The sequence below is a fragment of the Schistocerca cancellata genome, chromosome 5, assembly GCF_023864275.1.
Source record: "Schistocerca cancellata isolate TAMUIC-IGC-003103 chromosome 5, iqSchCanc2.1, whole genome shotgun sequence".
NCBI classification, from domain to species: Eukaryota; Metazoa; Arthropoda; class Insecta; order Orthoptera; family Acrididae; genus Schistocerca; species Schistocerca cancellata.
Window position 1 is genome coordinate 765,130,446 of NC_064630.1, and position 12,857 is coordinate 765,143,302.

The following is a 12,857-nucleotide window of genomic DNA, read 5'->3' on the forward strand; positions in this document are numbered from 1 at the left end:
AATCAAAGAAAAACTGGGAATGAACTCTATAGTTGTAGCAGTCAGGGCGAACAGGCTTAGATGGTGGGGTTATGGTACACGCATGGGAGAAGCAAGGTTACCCAAGAGACTCATGGGTTCAGCAGTAGAGGGTAGGAGGAGTTGGGGTAGACCAAGGAGAAGGTACCTGGATTCGGTTAAGAATGATTTTGAAGTAATAGGCTTAACATCAGAAGATGCATCAATGTTAGCACTGAATAGGGGATCATGGAGGAATTTTATAAGGGGGACTATGCTCCAAACTGAACGCTGAAAGGCATAATCAGTCTTAAAGGATGATGATGATGATGATGATGATGATGAAGTTGGGAACAAGCAAAACAAGAATTATACTTGATAAATAATGCAAAAATGATCCTGTCAGTATTCCAGACCTGTTCTAGGAAGAGAGAAAAGCTTTTCTGACAGTGAAACAGGCTGTTATTACCAACAGATACTACACATTGATCCTCGAATGAGGAAGTTTTCGCTGGTCATCGCTATAGCTGAATTGTCAACTGGTAGGTGTTCTTATGTAGGGAGGCACAGGTTTGATTCCATGCTAAGTTACAACAGTGATAACTTGCTGTAACAGGCATGTATTATGTGGAAAATATCCCTTTATTCTGATGATGTGTGGTTATTTTTCCACAGCAGATGTGACACTTTTTAGGCTGTAAATTAATGAGGGTCACTCACGGCGGCAGCTAAGATAAAACTGGTAGTAACATTTGCTGTTAGCCCAGCCATGTGGAATGGTTCTGACTTTTGAAAATTGAAAATAAAATTAACAATAATAATAATAATAAATAAATAAATAAATTAGTTTTACCATAGTTTATCAAAGGTCTGAAGAAGATCAAAAGCTTATTTTACAGTCCACACCACAGCAGCAGCACAAACACAGAATTTTTCCTATGATTATATTACTGAATGATGGCAAGGACAAACTACATCTGATGACCCAACAATTTCAATGCATTGTAACATGGAGATAGGGGACCTTTCAAAAACTCTTTAAAACTTCAAAAGGATTCAGGTCACTAGGTCTTAAGTTTTTGGAAAAATAGGTAATAATAATGCATATCATTTCATATTATCCTTCATGTAGCCCCTTATTGAAGTTCGTCTTATCAATGTGTCGGGTGATAAATGTCATAAAACTGCTGAAAACACAAGTCTTCTGTACCATGTATAACAATAAAAGACACTTTTAGGCATCCACATTTCCTTAGCCTGATGGTCTCTGGACGGGAACCTTCGCTTATGTTCATACAAATGTGTCTGGGCGTAACTAGTCAGTGGTAAGAGATTGCCAAAAATTGATAATACAAAACAATAAGTATTGTGATTATCTAAAAATGCATAATGTATAATTCTTATATGTGTTATTGTATTAATGTGTAATTATTGCACAAAGTAAGGTTACTCTTCACCCTTATTACAAACTTTTAGTTATCAATATAAAGTTGAAAGTAGGTAAGTGCTCAAATTTGATGATTGTTGAACTCTACTTCTTCAAAAACTAAGGCTCAGTGACCTACACTCTGCAGATACTTTTAGAGAAACTATACTGCTAAACTTCCTTGTAGGATAACCCCACCCGAATGGGAACTTTCATTAGAAATTAAGTAATTATATTAAAAATTACCAGTAAACTCTCAATTCTTTAAAGATTTGAACTCCCATGTATAAAACAGATTCACACGTCTGATTACTTTATAAATGAGTTGATGTGTTAAATATTTGACCTTAACAATGTAAGTGAGGAAAAGTTTGTTGGTAGTTGCTAAGTGCTCTCATTATGAGCACTGGATGAATATAGATTGGGTATTGGTTCACCACAAATAGTCTGGGTAATCTGTGCCCAATTTTAAGCAAAAGCTAGTTTTAATGCATCTCCGTTTTTATGCTGTCATATCTCCTGAACTATGTGCCATACAATGATATAATTTTTCATCTACATTCAGTGTTGTATGCATACTGTCTGCAAAGTGTGTTGTGAATAGAGTTAGTACTAAAGAAGTAACAAATTAACACACTGTGGCTGATGTTGAAATTTTGGTGTATGAACAGCAATAATATAGTAAGTGATGAACTTTTTTCCGTTCATCAGTGTGTGTGTGTGTGTGTGTGTGTGTGTGTGTGTGTGTGTGTGATGAATGGGGGTGTAAGCTTTCTGAGAGTTTGATATTTAGTGTAACGTTTGTTAGAAGTTGATATGTGCTTTCATTCTCAAATAATGGATGAATCAAGTCCAGGTATCAGTGTGCCATCATTTACGCTGCCTCAAGAGAAACACACAGTTCATAACTGTTATACTTGTCTTTTTGTGTTTAACTATTAATGTAAGATTATACCTCTTAATGAGTAGATTACAGCAATATTTAATATTTTAAACTCTGTCAATAATGATGTGAAACACTGAAAATCAAATTTCTGCTGTATCTGCAAGCTATTAGATAAGCAACCTGTAACTGGTAGTGGATTCCAGGTTTCAGGACAGTCACTTAGTAATATGGCGGCAGTATTTTGCTGCAGTGACTAACAGTCAAACACAATCAGTTATTTCTGTCAGTACAGTCTTCTTCCTATTCTGTCAGCATATCTTTCATTCTATAACAGTAATTCAAAGTACATAATTCAATGTAAGCTACTTGACCACCTTGCTTTGAGTCCATCTACTTTATTCACGAGGTATGCTTTGTCGTCAACAAGCTATTCAGTGAATGTGTCATTGTCTTCGTAAAGGAAGGGAATTTGACAGAGACCAAAGCTGAAGCACAGTATGGCATTCCTGAGAAAACTGCACAACCATGGTTAAACTATCGTGATACTGTAGAATCCAGTAGGTACATCTGAACATGCCATTCATTGGCATATAACAACACTTGTGCAGGACAATGAATTTGTAAACACATCAGAGCAAAATCTTTTTTTAAACACTGCATAGTTGAAACATGCTACTCTATTTTCTAGGTCAATGGGCACAGCTCAGCATCAGCTTTGTGGGGATGGAAAACAAAGCAAATGTACAGCTATTAAGGAAAAGTTCCACAATGATCATACACTCCACAGATTAGGGTTATCTGAGGAAAATATCTATTGCAAATGGTGGAACATAAAATAGTCTGAAGACTCAGTATTTTTACAGTGAATGGTGGTCCAGTGCTTCAGCTAGGCAACATGGCATCCATTTTAACCTCATATATATGCATGAGCAATCACACAGTGGCTGTGTGTCTGTGACAGTTTGCACCTGGATGTGTCCCCATGGATTTGGGATACTTCACAGAATAGATGGTCAGATTGATGCTGCCCATTAGACTCTTATCATGAGCAACATTACGATGCCATCAGAGTGACAACTATACCCTGAGAGAGTAATCTTATCCCAACACGATCAGCTTCCATAGTATTAGAACCTCGCTTACTCTCCTTAAGTTAACTGACTTCTCAGATTATCTGACTGTGAATCTGACCATCCATCTGCACTCCACGCTGAAGTGTGACAGCATTATCAATGGATTTTATTGCTGTCACAACAGCTGTCCATGTGAGTTATCCTCCTCAGGCATGTTCAGATGACAGACTACTGTACTGCTGGAATTTAGTGTAGTCTTAAATCTGCTGTTCTATCTCTATGCTTTTTATATTTATTACTGTATTTCTTTTAAGTTTAAAGTTACTGTGTAATTTTCTATAGTTTACTCAGTTGTAACAAAGAACTGTAGAAATTCTGGAAGACTAAAAGTGGCTAAAAATCAGAAAAAGAAACATGTTGTGTGCACAATCGAACAGAAACTAAGCATTTTGCTAAGACTTGACAAAGGTGAGTCAGTTACTAAATTAGCTTCTGAAATTGGAGTTGGAGTCACAATCATTAGGGACTGGAAGAAGAACCAAAAAGATCTTGAAGCTTTTTAGTTAACTGTAGATGGTGAAAATGCTTTAAAACTAGAACAGCATTGAAAAATCCTACACTTTAGCTCCTGGATTATGCTGCGGTGGTCTGGTTTTGTCAGGAAAGATATAAGGGGTCCCCATTTTGAGACCCCATCATAAACAAAAAAGCTGCATCAAAAAGGGTTGTGATATTTTTGAATCAATGAAAAGCCTCAACATAAAAGATGCAATTTTCACAGTTGCTCAAGCTTGGGAAGAATTTAAGAAACCCTCTCTACAAAAATCATGGAAGAATATCAGTCCTGGCCTAAACCAAGAGCAAGACCTTCCAAAACTAATAAATCATACATTGCAGATTTAGTCACTGATTTGCAAATTCAGAATTATATCCACCCTACAGTTGCAGAGGAATGGCTGGCAGAATGTTCTTAGCTATAAAGAACTTGACGAGAACAGATCATCAATCTCATTTGGCAAGAGTATTGTGTTGAGCAAGAGGAGTCAGATGAAGAATAAAAGGAAGAAGACGAAAAGATCAGCCACTCTATGGCAAAGAATGCATTCGAGACTGTCCTCAAATATTTGGAACAACAGCCAACTGCTACAGTTATAGATATTTTGTGGATAAAGATGTGGCATGACATAGCTACAAAGTCAAGGTTTCAGAAATTGAAACAAAAATACACTTTAGATTTTTTTAAAACAGATTTTCAGTGCTAAAATTTTCTTTTTTCATTTATCTTTATTAGAAATGTAATTTCTTATTCAATTGTTATTTACTATAATGTTTTGAGGTCTGTAAATGACTTGTTTCAGTGTCCTCTGATTTACTGAGATATTGCTGTAAACAATTTGTGAGTCCTCTCTTACTTCTCAAGTTCCTTTGTGTCTTTGGTCTGTGTCATATAGGGATGGTGAGGCAGAGTGATGTCTGTGGTAGAAGATGGTGTGATGTTGGTTTGTCCAGGACACTACAGCTGAGAGGACTGCAATCCTGGCTCAAAGTGTTCATGCTTCTCTTAGATACCACCACTGCCACTGTAACTGTTCAAACATCTTATAGCATAGTTTTCTCTCATTTATTGAGGTCAAGTGTGCATAAAGGATTACACTTTTCACACATCTGTAGTTAATTGTGCAGTTTTATTAAACAGAACTAAATAATTTCTCTTCTTGCATTCATCATTATTTTTTAAGATACGCTTTTTTCTATGTATTCTCTCTTTCCTGTGTTTTCAATTTCTTATCCAGATCTAGGCATTAAGCCCAGTATATACTGTATTCTAAGATATTTTGGCTTTTCAGGATGTCAATCTCTTATTGTACATGTGCACAGTCAACTGTAGGCTCATTTCTATCTGTCATACCTATTTCTCAGCATTATTTTGCCAGGATATTTTAATTAACTGTATGTGTTCACTTTCAGAACTCCTAACCTGGTTCAAAGTAAACCCACTGTCAGTAAATATGAGGAAAACTAATTATATCCAGTACAGCTCTGATCACAAATTCCCAAAGGAGTTATCTATTACACATTACCATCAGCAACTACAAATGGTGCACTGCAACAAGTTCTTATGCCTCCAAATAGATAAGCGTATTAACTGGGAACAGAACATCATCCACATCAAATAAAGTTTGTCCTCAGTTATCTTTGCCATTAGACAATATCACAAATTGGAGATATCAGTGAACAAAATCCACTTACTTTGGGTGCTTCAACTGTATTTTGTGCTATGGAATTATCTTCTGGGGCTACTAACACACATCAAAGAAAATTTTCTGGTTGCAGAAAAAAGCTGTCAGAAATGTGTGTGGAGTGCTCTCGAGGACGTCTTGTCATAATCTCTTTAAGAAATTTGGGATACTTACTACAACTTCCCAATATATTTATTCCGTTATGAGCTTCACGGTTAACAGTACTGTGCAGTACAAAACCAATGGAATGTACTATAACCATAATACAAGAAGGAAGGCTGATCTCCATTATATTCTGGTATTAAAATATCAAATTCATTGACAATTAACACCAATGGCCTACAAAGTAATAGTGCATTATTTAAGTATGAAATACAGATGGATTTACTTGATAAGAGTTTTTACTCATTAGAAGAATTTTTTGGTTTTACATATGCAAGCTTTTGGAGCCAGGAAAAGGACTAGAGAGATTTAGAAAAAGCACTACAGTTCAGAATAGTCACACACAACACCAGGTCAGGGGAGACTTACCTGATGGGATGAATCAGACTTTCCTTCTCATCCCGTCTGGTAAGTCTCCCCTGGCCCAGGGTTCTGGGTGACTTTTTTAAACTCCACCCCTTTACTTAAACTTCTCCAGTCCTTTTCCTTCACCCCTCTTCCTTCTCCTTCAACCGTCTGCCAGGAGGATGAGCCACTGACTCCGAAAGCTTGCACATGTAAAACCTTTTTTTTATATATGTGTTCTCCTGCTATCACTTGGTGAATAGATATTCTACCTATCCAGTGTTGTCAAAAATTGATTATTTACATCGTTATATGTTTACTGTTTGTATATTGTACAACATGTGGTAGTTCTTGTATGATGTCTTTTTTCACTTTGTTTTTGATTTTCTTCTAGTATCATATTTTTATTTTTTCTGTAATTGTTTCTGTAAATTAACTGTACTTTTTTCTATTTAATCTACATTTATAAATTCATTACTCATTCAACATTCTATATTCCCAAGCACATAAAAGGATCTATGAAATATGTGTATAAATAAACAACATTTAACGTCTTCACGAGGAGGGGAGAGGGGGGGGGGGGGGGGTTGCAATGGTATGATCCCACACAAACATAATTTCTTTACTGTATGCCAAAGTTAAAACATATTGCACAGAAAATCTAAACCATACTTAAAGTTGCATCTTTAAAGAAAAAAATGGAATGAGAGCTCCTGAAAACTAGCTGCCAAACAGTGGTATCTGTTCTGTTCAACAAAATCATTATATTTGGGACTCTCACAAAAGTAATGCACACTGATGGGAGTGATACATACTTGATGTTGTCGATCAAAGGCTTGAATGTTTGCAAAAATATAATAACCTTGCTGTAGATACTACTCATGTAAGTTTGTCTAAATCAGATTATGCCATACAAATAAAAACATTATCAAACACGTTACCTCTTAGTAGCTGATCTTGCTTCTTAACTAGGTTCTGAAACTTCAGCTTCATTTTTTCATAATCTTCTGTTAATTTTTTGATGTCACTTGGGGATTCAGCAGCCTGAGAACTTTGGTAATTTAGCTGTTTTTTCCATCCGTCATTAGCACTATGAATGCCTTCTATAGGCCTTCTCCGATTCTCTCCAGCTGCTATGGGTATGTGAGAAATTCCATCAGCAAGGCGTCGCCTCGGTTCTGATGGGACATCAATACTTTCAGACTGATAACGGTGACTCTCAATTGCTGACATTGAGCATCTGTTTTGATTGCCTTCACACTTCCTTCGCTTTGACTCTTTATCTTCTTTCCATTGATCATACCGTCGAAGTTCATAGTCTATAATTTCCATGCAGAGTGATCCTATCTATAAAAGAAATATTTCAAATATAGGAGTATGATGAAATTCATAGGAGTCAAGCTATATCATAGGTGATACAGCATGCAGTTTCAAATAACTCTCAGTAGTATATACATGCAAACAAGGAATTCTGAAAATGCTTTGTGAGATTTAACTAAAATAGTAAGCCGACAAATTTTACATACAAAAAGTATTCTAATAATGAAATAAGAGTTACCTTATACTGTAGAATAACACGGTGAAACTGTGAGTAAGTTGAAAAACAAAAGAATATGTAAACAATATTTGTGCTTAATTCTATACTTTTCTTCCAGTCTTCTCTCAAAACTCGTGACAAGGCGCTCAACACAGATTCTGGAATCAAAATATTAATGTTTGTATTTTGGCATTTTAGCAAGTAATACACGGCTTACCAATGAATTCTAGTAACATAATACCATGTACACAAAGACTGCAGCTACAACAAAACTCTGAGATTCACTTCATAGTGAAATGTAAATGGATCATACACTTGTGTTGGCAGAAAATGGAATCAACATACATTATCTAATATCTACAGTGATCTGGGTTCTCTGTATGCTTGAATAAAAAATAAAAGTGAAACACATTAGAAAACTGAAACCAGAAACTAAATTGTTCAAAAGACAGAACAAAATTTTCATGGTTTCATAAGTCTTTTCTGTTCCCCCCTTGGATTACTTACACCAGGGTACAAGCATTTCACCTGACAGCCTATTTAGTGCTATGAGACTTAGTGGAGGCTTGTTTCAGATACAAGAATAGAGAATCTGTAAAAGTCACATCAGAACTGTAACTCTTCAGTTTGGCCACATGTAACTGATGACAATTTTGTCACGGGTGTACAGCCAGAGCTCCAGTGTCCAATGAGCACAGTTCATCAGTATACCTAGTGAATGTTGTCAGCTGCCAAAATAGTGTGCCCATTGCACAGTCATGAATTATTTTGTCATTTCAAAGTTGAAGCAACCCCAGACATTATGCTTACAGAGGACTGGTAACATCAGCTACCCCCTGAAGCCAAACCTATGAGCATGTCAAATGCATATCCAGAAAAAATTGACCAATTTCCATAAGGTATTCACCATCTGGAACAATTTTGGGCACATTTATGTTATAGAATGCTGTGGACATGATGTAGACTATCCTCCTCTAAGCGATTTTTTAAATCTGATATGTTGTTAACATCTCACTATTACTTCCATCGTATTATGTTGCTTCGCATTCAACTAAATATAATTCTTGTTGCCTATCTTATGTTGACTGTGGGTAGACTCATTTCTTCCAATGTTTTTTGTTCTGGTCGACAAAGATAGTTTGAGGTAATGGTCTGCCGTCACTACGAAGGCAGAGTTTGTGTGTGTGTGTGTGTGTGTGTGTGTGTGTGTGTGTGTGTGTGTGTGTGCAGGTATACTATACCAAGAAAACAATCAAAAGATTCTCAAATTATATGCTCTTTGTGCGGCAGTGCACATCAAACGCAATTTATCTGGAAGTGATTGGTTGAACCATCCTCATTTATTTTATATTTAAGTAATGTTCATATGATTTCAGAGTTTCATTGGTTAACATACTGCAGTGTAAAAGCAATTTCATAGACAATAATGGCCCCAATGCTTGCCACAGAAGACTGAGGAAATACACAAAAAAGAGAGAGAGCATCTGAAATAGTTAAACGGAAATGTCTGATATGAACACACATGATGCAACTTGGTAAATGGGACATGTGTACAATCATTATGCAAGAAAGCAGTCACAAAATGAACAATAGCACATAACAAATCTTTAAAGAAAATTAAATTAACTGCTCAGTGCATTCATTTTAGTTCCTCAGGAAAGGGAAAATTAGTTTGCATGCTCTGGAAGTTAACCAGATCGATTATTTGCAATAAATTACTTACCATTAGTTGCAAGTTCCTCCAGATTATCTGGATTTCTTGCTAATTGTAATATCAGGGCTGAACCATTTACTTTTTCTGGAATATCTTCATACAGCAACTCCACATACTGTTCAATGTTGTTTATATTGGCCTTTTCTGCATTTGCATCGTTTGAAGATGGAGCATCAGAAGAGGAACAAGAAGAACCTGGTCGCATGTTTTCAACTTTTTCAGATGCTGAAAGAAAGAAAAAGTTTCCTGAGAAGTGTATAATGAAAACAAGAGATCAAATGGTCTCATTCATTACACGTATGACGAAAATAATTTTGTTCACAATTATGCACAAACATAACTCTAAAGCCTGAATGTTAGGAATTTCTCATGTCTTCTGTGAAACATCATCTGTGACAAGAATATAGTCTACAAGTTAGATTTGACGTTCTACATGAACCAACAGATTCTAAGTCTCTTTTGGGATACTGAACACCTCTACATCTACATTTCATCTACATTTATACTCCGCAAGCCACACAACGGTGTGTGGCGGAGGGCACTTTACGTGCCACTGTCATTATCTCCCTTTCCTGTTCCAGTCGCGTATGGTTCGCGGGAAGAACGACTGTCCGAAAGCCTCTGTGCGCGCTCTAATCTCTCTAATTTTACATTCGTGATCTCCTCGGGAGGTATAAGTAGGGGGAAGCAATATATTCGATACCTCATCCAGAAACGCACCCTCTCGAAACCTGGCGAGCAAGCTACACCGCGATGCAGAACGCCTCTCTTGCAGAGTCTGCCACTTGAGTTTGTTAAACATCTCCGTAACGCTATCACGGTTACCAAATAACCCTGTGACGAAACGCGCCGCTCTTCTTTGGATCTTCTCTATCTCCTCCGTCAACCCGATCTGGTACGGATCCCACACTGATGAGCAATACTCAAGTATAGGTCGAACGAGTGTTTTGTAAGCCACCTCCTTTGTTGATGGACTACATTTTCTAAGGACTCTCCCAATGAATCTCAACCTGGTACCCGCCGTACCAACAATTAATTTTATATGATCATTCCACTTCAAATCGTTCCGCACGCATACTCCCAGATATTTTACAGAACTAACTGCTACCAGTGTTTGTTCCGCTATCATATAATCATACAATAAAGGATCCTTCTTTCTATGTATTCGCAATACATTACATTTGTCTATATTAAGGGTCAGTTGCCACTCCTTGCACCAAGTGCCTATCCGCTGCAGATCTTCCTGCATTTCGCTACAATTTTCTAATGCTGCAACTTCTCTGTATACTACAGCATCATCCGCGAAAAGCCGCATGGAACTTCCGACACTATCTACTAGGTCATTTATATAAATTGTGAAAAGCAATGGTCCCATAACACTCCCCTGTGGCACGCCAGAGGTTACTTTAATGTCTGTAGACGTTTCTCCGTTGATAACAACATGCTGTGTTCTGTTTGCTAAAAACTCTTCAATCCAGCCACACAGCTGGTCTGATATTCCGTAGGCTCTTACTTTGTTTATCAGGCGACAGTGCGGAACTGTATCGAACGCCTTCCAGAAGTCAAGAAAAATAGCATCTACCTGGGAGCCCGTATCTAATATTTTCTGGGTCTCATGAACAAATAAAGCGAGTTGGGTTTCACACGATCGCTGTTTCCGGAATCCATGTTGATTCCTACATAGTAGATTCTGAGTTTCCAAAAACGACATGATACTCGAGCAAAAGACATGTTCTAAAATTCTACAACAGATCGACGTCAGAGATATAGGTCTATAGTTTTGCGCATCTGCTCGACGACCCTTTTTGAAGATTGGGACTACCTGTGCTCTTTTCCAATCATTTGGAACCTTCTGTTCCTCTAGAGACTTGCGGTACACGGCTGTTAGAAGGGGGGCAAGTTCTTTCGCGTACTCTGTGTAGAATCGAATTGGTATCCCGTCAGGTCCAGTGGACTTTCCTCTGTTGAGTGATTCCAGTTGCTTTTCTATTCCTTGGACACTTATTTCGATGTCAGCCATTTTTTCGTTGGTGCGAGGATTTAGAGAAGGAACTGCAGCACGGTCTTCCTCTGTGAAACAGCTTTGGAAAAAGGTGTTTAGTATTTCAGCTTTACGTTTGTCATCCTCTGTTTCAATGCCATCATCATCCCGGAGTGACTGGACATGATGTTTCGAGCCACTTACTGATTTAACGTAAGACCAGAACTTCCTAGGATTTTCTGTCAAGTCGGTACCTAGTATTTTACTTTCGAATTCACTGAACGCTTCACGCATAGCCCTCCTTACGCTACTTTGACATCGTTTAGCTTCTGTTTGTCTGAGAGGTTTTGGCTGCGTTTAAACTTGGAGTGAAGCTCTCTTTGCTTTCGTAGTAGTTTCCTAACTTTGTTGTTGTACCACGGTGGGTTTTTCCCGTCCCTCACAGTTTTACTCGGCACGTACCTGTCTAAAACGCATTTTACGATTGCCTTGAACTTTTTCCATAAACACTCAACATTGTCAGTGTCGGAACAGAAATTTTCGTTTTGATCTGTTAGGTAGTCTGAAATCTGCCTTCTATTACTCTTGCTAAACAGATAAACCTTCCTCCCTTTTTTTATATTCCTATTAACTTCCATATTCAGGGATGCTGCAACGGCCTTATGATCACTGATTCCCTGCTCTGCACTTACAGAGTCGAAAAGTTCGGGTCTGTTTGTTATCAGTAGGTCCAAGATGTTATCTCCACAAGTCGGTTCTCTGTTTAATTGCTCGAGGTAATTTTCGGATAGTGCACTCAGTATAATGTCACTCGATGCTCTGTCCCTACCACCCGTCCTAAACATCTGAGTGTCCCAGTCTATATCTGATAAATTGAAATCTCCACCTAAGACCATAACATGCTGAGAAAATTTATGTGAAATGTATTCCAAATTTTCTCTCAGTTGTTCTGCCACTAATGCTGCTGAGTCGGGGGGTCGGTAAAAGGAGCCAATTATTAACCTAGCTCGGTTGTTGAGTGTAACCTCCACCCATAATAATTCACAGGAACTATCCACTTCTACTTCACTACAGGATAAACTACTACTAACAGCGACGAACACTCCACCACCGGTTGCATGTAATCTATCCTTTCTAAACACCGTCTGTGCCTTTGTAAAAATTTCGGCAGAATTTATCTCTGGCTTCAGCCAGCTTTCTGTACCTATAACGATTTCAGCTTGGGTGCTTTCTATCAGCGCTTGAAGTTCCGGTACTTTACCAACGCAGCTTCGACAGTTTATAATTACAATACCGATTGCTGCTTGGTCCCCGCATGTCCTGACTTTGCCCCGCACCCGTTGAGGCTGTTGCCCTTTCTGCACTTGCCCGAGGCCATCTAACCTAAAAAACCGCACAGCCCACGCCACCCTGCTACCCGTGTAGCCGCTTGTTGCGTGTAGTGGACTCCTGACCTATCCAGCGGAACCCGAAACCCCACCACCCTATGGCGCAAG

The 12,857-nt window shown here is 38.0% G+C and overlaps 1 protein-coding gene across 2 annotated transcripts in view; it reads right to left on the bottom strand.

Moving 5' to 3' along the window:
* LOC126188997 (kinesin-associated protein 3) overlaps window positions 1–12,857 on the bottom strand; it is a 226,372-nt gene that overhangs the window by 170,451 nt on the left and 43,064 nt on the right. For both annotated transcript variants that reach the window (XM_049930800.1, XM_049930801.1), the window contains exons 4-6: window positions 9,390–9,605; window positions 7,688–7,824; window positions 7,071–7,476 (exon numbers count right to left, since the gene is read on the bottom strand). In XM_049930800.1, coding sequence (XP_049786757.1) covers window positions 7,071–7,476; window positions 7,688–7,824; window positions 9,390–9,605 — 759 coding nt within the window. The remainder of the gene's footprint in view (window positions 1–7,070; window positions 7,477–7,687; window positions 7,825–9,389; window positions 9,606–12,857) is intronic.